Genomic DNA, 13,946 nt, shown 5'->3' with positions numbered 1-13,946 from the left:
GCTAAAGAATAATTCAAGGGCTCCCACTATGGTGCATTTGAATACTTGAGGGACATTTTTGCTTGTGAAAATGACTAGGGAGTTCTAGCAAGTGGAGGATGGGAGCTATAAAAGGTAAATTTTCTACAATGAACAAGCGTCCTATATAACAAATCATAGTGGCCCACTGAGAAACAGAAGAAAGAAATGACATACAAGATGAACAAAAAAATTACAGAACATATGGATTAACTATTAAAAAAACAAAAATGACTCAATTTGGGGGATATAAAAATGAAATAGAAAATACTAGAAACAGCACAATTAGAATTCAAGTTTCCCACAGTCTGTGTATCATTAGGTAGTACAGTAGAACTATTGATCAGTTTTAATCTAAAATTTTATGGGTAATAACCACAAAAGCACACTAACTGAAAATAAAGTGGAGAAAGGATAAGGCAAATATCAAGCAAAAAGTTAGCATAATCACATTAATATCAGGCAATATAGCTTCTAGGGTAAAAACCATTATTATAAAGAGGCTCATTACATAATGATCAAAAAGTTCAACTCACCAGGAAGAAATGCTGATTCTAAACTTAGATGCATTTAGTATCAGTTTCAAACATATAATGAAAAAAAAATTGCTACAGGGACAAACTGCCCAACCCCATCATCATATTTAAACAGCTTAAAAAATCTTTTTCAATAATAAATTAAGTAGACAATAGATTAAAATATAAAGAAGATCTAAACTAAATGAGTAACAAGGTTGACTTAATAAACACATACAGAACTCTGCAGTCAACAAATAGAGACTACATACTTCCTTCAAGCACATTTATAGATTGACCCCTTTATAAGTAAGTCAAATATCCAAAGAAAATCTATCATACAGAATACGTTCTCTGACAACACTGTAATTCTACAATTAAGCTGTAAAATAGTAAGAATATGACTGAAACACCTGCCATAACTTTAGGATGTAAAAACCAAAAGTTTTAATAATTAATAGGTCATAGTTAAAATAATAAAAACATTATTTGGATTAACATATCCTACCGATATAATACGATCTCCTTTTCTGAGCTCTCCACTAAGATCTGCAGGTCCTCCAGCCAAGATAAAGGAAATAAATATTCCTTCTCCATCTTCACCTCCGACAATGTTGAAGCCAAGGCCCGTTGAGCCACGATGAAGAACAACTTTTCTAGGTTCCCTAAAAAAAAAAATATTGAATATCTTAGAAATTTTATATAGAACTTGACATTCTATCAATGAGAATTCCCTATTGATAACTCTTATGTTATCAAACTATAAAGAAAGCTTAATGAAATATAAAAGGCTTTCAAATTGTGGAGCAAAGAAATACTTTCTAAGCCTAGAAATTAGGCTTAGAAGTCAAAAGGAAAAAATCCTAATTTTATATAAAGCCCAAGAACCCATGTTAAAAAACAGACATGAAACTAAAACAAAAGGAAGAAAATATAGAAATTAAAAACATAATAATATAAAGAGCCTATTCAGGAAATACATATACTTATGAAAAGTTGATGTTGCACACTTTTTATTACCTATGAAGCAGTCACTGCCCCTACTTCTTAGGTGGTGTAAAAGGTAGACATCCCTTTGCATTAGTGAAGGTAGGACCTTTTTCCAGTCCCAAATGGATGAATCATGACTAACCTAAGCTGGCCATTGCAATCCCTTTCCCCTTTGCTAATAAGATAAGGCTATGACACTATCCTAGCCGCTAAAAAATGAGGGAAAATGTTACTGTCACTTCCCAAAGAAAAACAGACCCTAACAAGGAAAAAGCACATTTGTTCCCCTCCTCACCCAAAATAACGCCCACATAAAAGAATGAACAATAAAATCCCATTATTGGTTTGAATATATTACAATCATGAAGGTAAGACCAAGCAGAGACACTATGGACTGAGGGTTGCTACACAAACATTGGAATTACCCATCTCCAGACGTTTTATATGAAATAATATCCTTATTTCTTAAGGCACATCCATCTATCTACCTACCTACCTACCTACCGACCTACCTCTGCTTTTCATCCATTCTAAGTTTCACCTTTTTGCAATCCTCCCCACCCCCTGCCATTTAAAATCTCTGAAATCAGAATACATGTTACCACTAATGTTTCACATTTGCTACCAGTTATACATAGTTGTGTGAAAACCATTCAAATACTCTGGTAAGACCATGAAAATTCCAGCGGCATATTATTTTAGGTAATGAAATACAGAATATCACTTCAGATTAGAATGTATCATATTTGTTAAATATTTTAAAAATTTAATCTGAATTTTCTAAAACATCACAGAAAGCTATTGGTAACAAAAGGCTTAACAGAAGTAAATGACTTTTACAAATGAATTTTAGGGATCCTTCCATATAATGTGTAATTAATCTTCTTAAATATTTGTCTACTCAAAACTTAAAACGTTAGGGCCAGCCCAGTGGCTCAGGTAGTTGGAGCTCTGTGCTCCTAACTCCGAAGGCTGCCGGTTCGATTCCCACAGGGGCCAGTGCGCTCTCAACCAAAAGGTTGCCAGTTCGATTGCTCGAGTCCTGCAAGGGATGGTGGGCAGTGCCCCCTGCAACTAAGATTGAACACGACACCTTGAGCTGAGCTGCCGCTGAGCTCCTGGATGGCTCAGTTGGTTGGAGCGCGTCCTCTCAACCACAAGGCTGCCGGTTCAACTCCCGCAAGGGATGGTGGGCTGCGCCCCCTGCAACTAGCAACGGCAACTGGACCTGGAGCTGAGCTGCGCCCTCCACAACTAAGACTGCAAGGACAACAACTTGAAGCTGAATGGTACCCTCCAAAACTAAGATTGAAAGGACAACTTGACTTGGAAAAAAGGCCTGGAAGTACACACTGTTCCCCAATAAAGTCCTGTTCCACTTCCCCAATAAAATCTTTAAAAAAAACCAAAAAACTTATAATGTTTTCTAGTCATACATAGGTATCAATTTTGCCAGTTCATTTATAGGATTAATAAAATTATATTTTCTTGTCAAAATCAGCAAAACTAAATAATGCATTGTTTAGGAAAAATTATATACACAAATATATATGGAAGAAAAAAGGAATAATAAATCCAAAATCCAGGAAAGCAGTTATCTTGGTGGCGCAGTATGGGAGAAACAGCATAGGATCAGGGCACAGGATAGGTTTCACTATGTTGATGATGTTTTATTTCCTTGTTAGATGGTGGACTCGTGGTTTAGGGTTCCTATTATGCTTTAAAGATATGTATGAATTATAATTTTACATTAGTAAATAATAATTAAAAAATAGCCTGCTGAAATCCAACAGTATTTCCAAAGGAAAATAAATTCATTTTTCAAATAACATAAGCCCATGAAAAGACGTTCAACATCATTCATTAGTCATTAGGGAAATGCATCAAAATCACAATGAGGTAAGGTCCTACCTACTACACTGACTATAAAATAAAACAAAACAGAAAAAACAAGCATTGGTGAAGATGTGGAAAAATTGGAACCCTCATATATTGATGGGGGGATTGTAAAATGGTGTGGCTGTTACAGAAAACTGTTAAGTACTTCCTCATAAATAGAGTTACCATGTGACCCAGCAATTCCACTGATAGGTATATATCTAAAGGAATTGAAAGCAGGGATGTAGTAAATACTTGCATGTTAATGTTTATCAGCATTATTCACAATGTGTATCACAGCATTATTCACAACCCAGGTGTCCACCAACAGATGAATAAACAAAATGGGTTATATACACATAATGGAATATTTAGCCATAAAAAGGAATGAAGTTTTGATACATGCTACAACATGGATAAACACTGAAAACATTATGCTAAGTGAAAGAAGCCAGACACAAAAGCATAAGTATTGTAAGATTCTACTTATATAAATAATCTGGAATAGGCAAATTCATAGAGACAAAAAGTAGACTGCAGGTTACCAGGGGCTAGGAGGATAGGGAAATGGGGAGTTACCGCTTAATCGTTACAGAGTTTGTCTGAGGTAATGAAAAGTTTTGGAAATAGATAGTGGTGATAATTGTATAATATTATAAATACAATTAATGCCACTGAATCGTATTGTCACACAGCAGCCTAGCAGACTGTCCCCCCCATGTCTTTCCTTAAGGGAAGAATAGTCTTTGAGACTGTGCATCTCTGGGACTGTAGATTTCTCTCTATTTAGTCTCCAAAAGAGGGTTTGCGGCCAATGATGAGTAAGATTCCCCATGGGGGGACAACTCAAGCCACGCGGAACCCCATGGAGACCCCCAAGAGCTGCCTTAGAAAGATCTGGGAAGGGGCCTTGTTTCCCCCTCCCCCTGACTGGGAAAAGTGGCTGCTGGCTCTGACTTTTCCCTCTCACCTAATTGTGACAAAGTTTTGAGAGTGATAAGATTAAACTCTCTCTGCTCAGCTCTGTGAAACAATTTCAACATGTGATATATGTCCCTTAAAAGAGTTGCATACCTCACCTCAAGGACTTTCTCCTTCGGCTGTTTGAAGATCAACATAACTGGTTTGGGTTGTTTCTATAACGTGGTAAGTAAGTTTCACAGACCGTGCCAAAATCACTGCTACTCCCTTGCATACTTATCAATAAAAACCTCCATGGGCTGGCCCAGTGGCTCAGGCGGTTAGAGCTCCATGCTCCTAACTCCGCAGGCTGCCGGTTCGATTCCCACATGGGCCAGTGGGCTCTCTACCACAAGGTTGCCAGTTCAATCCCTCAAGTCCCACAAGGGATGGTGGGCAGCGCCCCTTGCTACTAAGATTGAACACGGCACCTTGAGCTAAGCTGCCGCTGAGCTCCCAGATGGCTCAGTTGGTTGGAGCGCATCCTCTCAACCACAAGGTTGCCGGTTTGACTCCCGCAAGGGATGGTGGGCTGTGCCCCCTGCAACTAGAAAACGGCAACTGGACCTGGACCTGGAGCTGAGCTGCGCCCTTCACAACTAAGATTGAAAGGACAACAACTTGACTTGGGGAAAAAAAAGGCCTGGAAGTACACACTGTTCCCCAATAAAGTCCTGTCCCTCTAAAAAAAAAAAAAAAAACCAAAAAAGCAACCTCCAGTTGGTTTTGTTCTGGGCTCCAGTCTTTCAGAACTTGAGACCCCTGGCCTTCTGAGATTTAACTGCATTAAGTCTCTGTATGTTTCTTTCTTAAAAACTTAACCCAAAGCCGCCCCTTCTCGCACCCTCACTGCCCGTGTTGCACTGGACGCAACAGAATCGCACATTTGAAAATGGTTAAAATAGCAAATTTGATGTTATATATATTTTATTGTAATTAAAAACATTAATGTAATATATAAAAAAACACTGAGTTGTATACTTTCAATGGGTGAACTGTATGGTATATGTATCGTATCTCAATAAAACTGTTAAAAAAATGAACCTTAGAATCACTAACTGTTTGTTGGGATTTCTTTTCTTTTTCATAAAATTGGTAATGTGAGATAACCTCTGAAAGATTGCTTACGGGCAAATTGTGGAGAAGTTCTAATGGGAAGGTAAAGGTTTTTGTACTTCATTATCTGGGCAAAGTACTGTAATTACCAAAAGAGTGATAAAACACACACCATTTTAGCAAGCCATATCTAGTAACCAACCACCTGATTTTCACAGAAAACTATAGAAAACAGGTAGACCTGTTGTGTAATACTACGAAGTCCAATACAACATTCTAAACAAGAGATGATGTATAGTAAAAAGACAGGAAACAACAATCAGGATACTAATATAACACATTTTTTAGTTCAAAAAATAGGCAGAGATTAAAGATTAGATAAGCCATTAACTATTTTTTCTCCTTACTTCTATAAATAGGCACGATTAGAAAACAACAACAAAAAGATCATGACAGATCAGTAGAGAAGCACAGCCTAAAGACAGAGCTTTGAAAATTTGTATCATAATCACAAACACTATTCTTTCTGCTAAATTTCTTCTGAACATAATTACTGAGCACCTATTAAATTAAGTTCTCAATATGGCTAACTCTTGAAGAAGAGGACAAAGACAAATATTCTTATATGACCTTAAAGAGATTACTTCCTAAAGTAAGGAGTCTGACAAGTAAATAATTACAATTACGAAGTTTCAAAAATAATAATTCTAATAATAATGCAATTAAAAAAATATACGAGTAAAACAGACATTAATTAGCATATGTTTAATGTTAAATGCTGTAATTAATATGAAATACTTGTACAAATTATAAAGGTTTGTATTATAAAGCAAATTATGCATAGTATCTTAATACTATATTGAATAATGTGAAAAAGATCTCAAATAATTTTTTACTTATTTTTTTCCCATTCAGTTAAGAGTTCTTCGGGATTAAAAAGAAAGTTAACCTACAAACTTTAGTGTGGTTAGTAATGTTAGATGAAAGTAAATTTTAGGTGTTAGGATAGCAAAGATATACAGCAAAGAAAATACCACTTGTTGAATTCTGAACATGAATATAATTCTGAAAATAAATGCCATAATATATGGTATATATTAAATAAAAATATATGAAAAATTAGTTTTAAGTATGCATAAATATATTCTGAACTTTTACCTAAGCTAATTTCTAAGGATAATTTATCTATCATTTAAAAAAAGCAATTATTAAATAAAGAATAGTGATTTACGTGGAATATAAGAATCTCTCTACATTTCAGGCTCTTCAATGAGTGCTCCAATGAAAAAAATTAAGGTCTACGTTCATCATGTGTCAATAAAATTTTTCAGTCCTGAAAATTATGGCTATCTTACTTGGCTGATTATAACTCCATCTAACAGTTGGCTTTATGTAAGAAGGAGGAATGTTCAGTTCCTTACCGTGTAATTTCATCATCTCCAAGCATTGCTTTTGAAACAGGTGAGTATCTGGATGGTGATGCTGGTGTCTGGCCCAAGTAGGAAGATGGGCTAACATGGTTATCAACAGGCTGAGAAGCAGCTTCAAAATAAAGAAAGTGAAAAATGCTTGAAAAATGAAACAAGCCATTCAGTACCACATTTTTCAATTATTAATTTAAAGGTTAACATATAATTCATGTTCACTTATTTATATAATATAATTTAGTAGATTTATTTATCAGATAAAAAAAATTAGACAAGTTTAAGTTTCCAGGTAAAAACCAGTTCAGATATTCAGATCAGTAAAGCAAAGAGATAAAAACCAAGTACTTAATAGTAGGTTTTTAGTTAAGCATTGAAGAAGCTTGGAAGTCATGACTCTGTCCTAACAACAACTAAAAAGCTGAACAAACTGAAAAAAAATCAACTCTTCTTTGATCATTAAGATAAGGGAGGTCACAGGGCAAACTGCAGTCCCCCAAATTGGAGAGACTGGCAGGCGAATACAGAGAATCACAACTTAACCACAGCAGAAACCTCTGTGGGAACTACTGCTGGGGCAGAGAAGCCTGAATCGTAATTGACAAATTTCTGGAGGCTCAGTGTAGACAACTCTGAGTCAAAAACTCCAGGGAAACCCTGCCATCCAGGGTCTCCATAGCTTTCTAAATTTTACCTCCTGAATTTCTATTGGGTCTTACAAAGAATATTAGGGGGAAAAAAATCCCCTAGTGCTTCTGGTGGGAGGAAGGGAAAATGAATACACAGGAGTATTCTGTTCTTCTCAAGAGAGTCTACCCTCAAGAGAAACTATTAACCAGAGCCTTAACCTGCTGGGGTTTTCTTGAGTTCAGTTGACCTGGGGGAAGTTAAACAACTAACTCCAGCTCACTCTAGCCATCCAGTCCTACCAAAGGGAGGGAGGAGAATACTGAGAAACACTGTGAAGTTCACATTCCAGAGACACAACAAGCTCACTAAAAGACTGAGACCTAATCATAGGACTACAGAGCACGTTCCCTCTCCCAACACCTCATTAGCATATCACTAAAGGTCTATCTACAGCAGTTCCTTTTACCATGTACCATCATGTCTAGCTATCAAGAAAAAAATTACAAGACATACTAAAAGGCAAAAACACAGTTTGAAGAGAATGAGTAAGCACCAGAACCAGACTCAGATATGGCAGCAATGTTGGAATTATCAAACCAGGAATTTAAAACAATGATTAATATGCTAGTGGTTGTAATGAAAAAGCAGACAGTATACAAGAACAGATGAGTAATATAAGCAGAGAAATGGAAATTTTAAGAAAGAAACAAAAAGAAATACCAAAGATCAAAAACACTGTAACAGAAATGAAGAATGCCTTTGATGGGTTTATTAGTAGTCTGCACATAGCTAAGTAAAGTATCTCTGAGCTTGAGGCTATCTCAATAGCAACCTCTAAGACTGAAAATTAAAGAGAGAGAAAAAAAACAAAAGACCAAAAAAAAAAAAAAAAAAAAAAGTCCAACAAAGGCAAAACAGAATATCCAAGAACTGTGTGACAACTATGGAATGTGTAACATAGGCAAAATGGGAATATCAACAGGAGCAGAAGAAGAGAAAGGAATAAATGAATATTTGAAACAATAATGATTGAGAATTTTCCCCAAATAATGACAGACACTAAACCATAGATCTAGGAACCTCAGTGAATACTAAGCTTGACAATGCCAAGGAAATTATACCTAGGCATATATTTTTAAAACTAGCCTTAAAAAAGGGAAAAAACCCTGAAAGAAGACACAGAAAAAAAACACCCCTCCTTATTGATAGAGGGGCAAAGATAAGAATTACATCTGAATTCTCTCAGAAATAGTGTGCAGTGAAATATTTAGTGTTAAGAGAAAAAAAACCTGCCCTGTACCCTGTGAAATTATCCTTCAAAAGCAAAGAAATATTTCCCCATACAAACAAATACTGGGGGAATTTGTTGCCAGTACACCTGCCTTTTGAAATGTTTAAAGATGTTCTTTAGAGAGAAGAAAAGTTAATAGGTCAGAAACTCAGTTATACATAGAAAAAGAAGAGCACTGAAGAAGGAATAGGTGAAAGTAAAATAAAAAACACACACCTCAGTTTTCTTATTCTTGATCTGACAGCTAACACTTTGTCAAAATAATATTAGTAACACTGTATTCGACTGTGTGTGTGTGTGTGTGTGTGTGTGTGTGTGTGTGTGTGTGGTTATATACAAGTCAAATGAATGTCAGCAATGATACAAGTGATAGGAGGAAGGTCTTCAGACTATTTTGTACTCACACTACCTGTGAAGCTGTATATAGTGATATCGGAAAGTGGACTAGGATTACTTGTACATGTATATTGCAAACTCTAGGGCAACCATTAAAAAAGAGTAAAAAGAATATGTGATATGCTAAAATAGGAGCTAAAAATGAAATAATATAAAATGCTTAATTAAAATCCTAAAAGGCAGAAAAACAGTGGGTGACAAATACAGAAACAAAGAACAAGCACAACAAATAGAAAACTGAAAAACATAATAGATATTAATCCAACTATATCAATAATCACTTTACACATCAATGGTCTAAATGCACAAATTAGAAGACAGAGATTGTCAGAGTGGATAAAACAATAGTATCCAACTATATATTATCTACAAGAAACCAACTTTATGGGGGTTTCTTGAGGTATATGAAGGTACATATAGATTAAAAGTGAAGGAATGGAGAAAGACATACAATGCTAACACTAATCAAAAGAAAGCAGGAGTAGCTATATTAATTTCAGATAGAGAATATTTCAAAGTAAGGAAAGTTATCAGGGATAATGAAGTGCATTATATAACAATAAAGAGGACAATTTGCCAAGAAGACATAGTAATTCTTAACATATATGCACCTAACAGTGTCAAACTATATGAGACCCAAATAGACAGAACTGTAAGGAGAAATGAATGAATCCACACCCTTTTATCACAAATAGACACATATAGCAGGCAGAAAAATCAGTAAAGACACAGTTGATCTCAACAACATCATTAATCAAGTTGTTATAACGGGCATGTATAGACTACTTCAACCAACTAAAGCAGAACACACGTCCTTAAACTCACATGGAACATTTACCAAGACACACCACATCCTGAGCCATAAAACAAATCTTAACAAATCTAAAACAACATAAATCATACAATGTCTGCTCTCAGACCACAATGGAATTAAACTAGAAATCAATAACAAAACCCTAGCCAAAAATATGTGGAGATTAAATCAAACACTTTGAAATAGAAAATGGGTCAAAGAAAACAATCTCTAGAAAAATTTAAAAGTCTCTTAAACTAAATGAAAACGCAAGTACAACATATCAAAATTTGTGGGAAGCAGCGAAAGCAGTGCTCAGAGGGAAATTTATAGTACTGAATGCATATACTAGAAAAGAAGAAAGATCGAAAATGAATCATTTTAGCTTAAACCTTATGAAACTAGAAAAGAACAGCGAATTAAACTGAGGGTAAGCAGGAGAAAAGAAATCATTAAAAATTAGGGCAGAAATCAATGAAACTGAAAACAAGAAACCAATATAGAAAGAGAAACAAAACCAAAAGCTGCTTCTTTGAAAAGGTTAATAAATAATAAAATCAACAACCCTCTACCCAGGCCTAAAAGGGCTAAAAGAAATTATTAATATCAAAAATGAAAAAGGGGACATCACTACAGATCCTATGGATATTAAAATGATAAAGAAATAATATGAACAATTCTATGCCCACAAATTTTATCACCTAGATAAAATGGGCCAAGTCCTTAAAAGACACAGTCTGCCAAAAGTCACACAAACGAAATAGACAATCTGAAATAGATAACCTTCCAACACAGCACCAGGTCTAGATGGTGAGTTCTACCAAACATTTAAGAAGGAAATCACACTAATTTTTTTTTTTTTTACAATGGGAAGGAAGAACAGGAAGATGGGGGAGGAAAAAAGGAAGGGAAAGAAGAAACTTTTATTATAAATGAAACAAAAACATATTCATAACCTTGCATTAAAATATGAAGAATATTTGTCAAATACTGTAAAACTTAGATGAGAAAAATAAAGTGAAAGTTGATATATACTTCCCCAGAATTCAGTCTGGAAGAGCATCTTTTTTTTTTTTTTTTTTTTTTTTTTTTAAATTAAAGTTTATTGGGGTGACAACTGTTAGTAAAGTTACATACTTTTCAGGTGTACAATTCTGTATTACATCATCTACAAATCCCACTGTGTGTTCACCACCCAGAGTCAGTGCTCCTTACATCACCATATATTTGATCCCCTTTACCCTCCATCTACCACCCTCCTCTCCCCTTATCCTCTGGTAAAAACTCAACTATTGTCTGTGTCTATCAGTTTTTGTTTCTCATTTGTTTGTCTTGTTCTTTTGTTGTTTTTGGTTTATATACCACATATCAGTGAAATCATATGGTTCTCTGCTTTTTCTGTCTGACTTATTTCGCTTAGCATTATAATCTCAAGATCCATCCATGTTGTCACAAATGGTCCTATTTCATATTTTCTTATCGCCGAATAGTATTCCACTGTGTATATATACCACAACTTCTTTATCCATTCACCTGTCAAAGGACATTTTGGTTGTTTGCATGTCTTGGCCACCATACATAAAGCTGCAATGAACATTGGAGCACATGTCTTTATGGATAAATGTTTTCAGATTTTTTGGGTAGATATCCAGTAGAAGGATTGCTGGGTCATATGGTAATTCTATTCGTAATTTTTTGAGGAATTTCACGCTGCCTTCCATAGCGGCTGCACCAGTCTGCATTCCCACCAACAGTGTATGAGGGTTCCTTTTTCTCCACAGCCTCTCCAACACTTGTTACTATTTGTCTTGTTGATGATAGCCATTCTAACTGTGGTGAGGTGATATCTCATTGTGGTTTTTATTTGCATTTCTCTGATGACTAGTGATGTTGAACATTTTTTCATATGTCTATTTGCCATTTGTATGTCCTCTTCGGAGAATGTCTCTTCAGGTCCTCTGCTCATTTTTCAATTGGGTTGTTTGTTTTTTCTTGTTGAATTGCATGAGTTCCTTGTATATTTTGGATATTAGCCCCTTATCGGAGGAACTGTTTGCAAAAATCTCCCATTCAGTTGGTTACCTCTTTATTTTGCAATGGTTTCTTTTGCCGTGCAGAAGCTTTTAAATTTGATATAGTCCCATTCATTTATTTAAGCTTTTACTTCCCTTGTCTTTGGAGTCAAATTCATAAAACACTCTTTGAACCCAAGGTTCGTAAGTTTAGTACCTATGTTTTCTTCTATGCAGTTTATTGTTTCAGGTCTCATGCTTAATTAAGTCTTTGATCCATTTTGAATTAACTTTGGTACATGGTGACAAATAGCAGTCCAGTTTCATTCTTTTGCACGTGGCTATCCAATTCTCCCAAGCACCATTTATTGAAGAGGGTGTCTTTCCTCTATTGTATGTTTTTAGCTTCTTTGTCAAAAATTATCTGTCCATATTTATGTGGTTTTATTTCTGAGTTCTCAATTCTATTCCATTGGTCTATGTGTCTGTATTTCTGCCAATACCATGCTGTTTTGATTATTGTTGCCCTGTAGTACAAGCTGAAGTCAGAGAGTGTGATACCTCCACAGCATTCTTCTTTTTGCTTAAGATTACTTTGGCTATTTGGGGTCTTTTGTGGTTCCAAACAAATCTGATGATTTTTTGTTCTATTCTTTAAAAAATGCCATTGGAATTTTGATGGGGATTGCATTAAATCTCAATATTGCTTTGGGAAATATGGCCATTTTAACTATGTTGATTCTTCCAATCCATGAGCACGGAATGTCTTTCCATTTCTTTGTGTCTTCTTCAATTTCTTTTAAAAATGTCTTGTAGTTTTCAGCATGTAGGTCTTTCATATCCTTGGTTAAGTTTATTCCTAGGTATTTCATTCTTTTTGCTGCAATTGCAAAAGGAATTGTTTTTTTAATTTCTTTTTCTGAGATTTTATTGATAGTATATAGGAATGCCATGGACTTTTGTACGTTGATTTTGTAGCCAGCAACTTTACTGTATTCATTGATTGTTTCTAATAGCTTTTTGGTGGAGTCTTTAGGATTTACTATATAGCATCATGTCATCTGCAAAGAGTGACAATTTAACTTCTTCATTCCCAATTTGGATGCCTTTTATTTCTTTCTCTTGCCTGATTGCTCTGGCGAGGATATCCAACACTATGTTGAAAAGCAGAGGTGATAGGGGACAGCCCTGTCATTTCCTGAACGTATAGCAAAGGGCTTCAGTTTTTCACCATTAATTATGAAATTAGCTGAGGGTTTGTGATATATGGCCTTTGTTATATTAAGGTATTTTTTTTCTATTCCTATTTTATTAAGTGCTTTAATCATAAATGGATGTTATATCTTGTCAAATGCTTTTTCTGCATCAACTGATATAATCATATGATTTTTGTCCTTTATTTTGTTTATGTGATGTATCACACTGATGGATTTGCATATGTTGAACCATCCCTGTACCCCTGGGATGAACCCCACTTGGTCGTGATGAATAATCTTTTCAATGCATTGTTGCATTCCATTTGCTAGATTTCTTCTTTGACCCGGTCGTTCTTAAAAGTATGTTGTTTAATTTCCATGTATTTGTGGGTTTTCCTGCTTTCTTTTTGCAGTTGACATCCAATTTCAAAGCCTTGTGATCAGAAAATATGCTTGGTATGATTTCAATCTTCTTAAATTTGCTGAGATTACTTTTATGTCCCAATATATGGTCTATCCTTGAGAATGTTCCATGCACACTAGAAAAAAATGTATAGTCTGATGTTTTAGAATGAAGTGCTCTATAAATGTCAATTATGTCCATTTCATCTAATGTGTCATTTAGGGCTGCTATTTCATTATTTATTTTCTGTTTGGATGATCTATCCATAGCTGTCAAGGATATACTTAGGTCCCCTAGTATAATTGTGTTTTGGTCAATTTCTCCATTTAGTTCTGTTAGTAGTGGCTTGGTATATTTCGGTGCTCCCTGATTGGGGAAATAAAT

General features: G+C 35.1%; 1 protein-coding gene across 23 annotated transcripts in view; it reads right to left on the bottom strand.

Annotated features, from left to right (window-relative positions):
• DLG1 (discs large MAGUK scaffold protein 1) overlaps positions 1–13,946 on the bottom strand; it is a 241,839-nt gene that overhangs the window by 68,929 nt on the left and 158,964 nt on the right. For all 23 annotated transcript variants that reach the window (XM_019723532.3, XM_074329838.2, XM_019723561.3 and 20 more), the window contains 2 exons: positions 6,839–6,959; positions 1,042–1,198 (listed from right to left, as the gene is read on the bottom strand). In XM_019723532.3, the coding sequence (XP_019579091.3) occupies positions 1,042–1,198; positions 6,839–6,959 (278 nt within the window). The remainder of the gene's footprint in view (positions 1–1,041; positions 1,199–6,838; positions 6,960–13,946) is intronic.

This window comes from Rhinolophus sinicus, chromosome 17 (assembly GCF_057876585.1).
Source record: "Rhinolophus sinicus isolate RSI-liver-muscle chromosome 17, RSI-T2T, whole genome shotgun sequence".
Taxonomy (NCBI): Eukaryota; Metazoa; Chordata; class Mammalia; order Chiroptera; family Rhinolophidae; genus Rhinolophus; species Rhinolophus sinicus.
The sequence above is the reverse complement of the archived record's forward strand: the minus strand, read 5'-3'. Positions and strand labels throughout refer to the sequence as shown.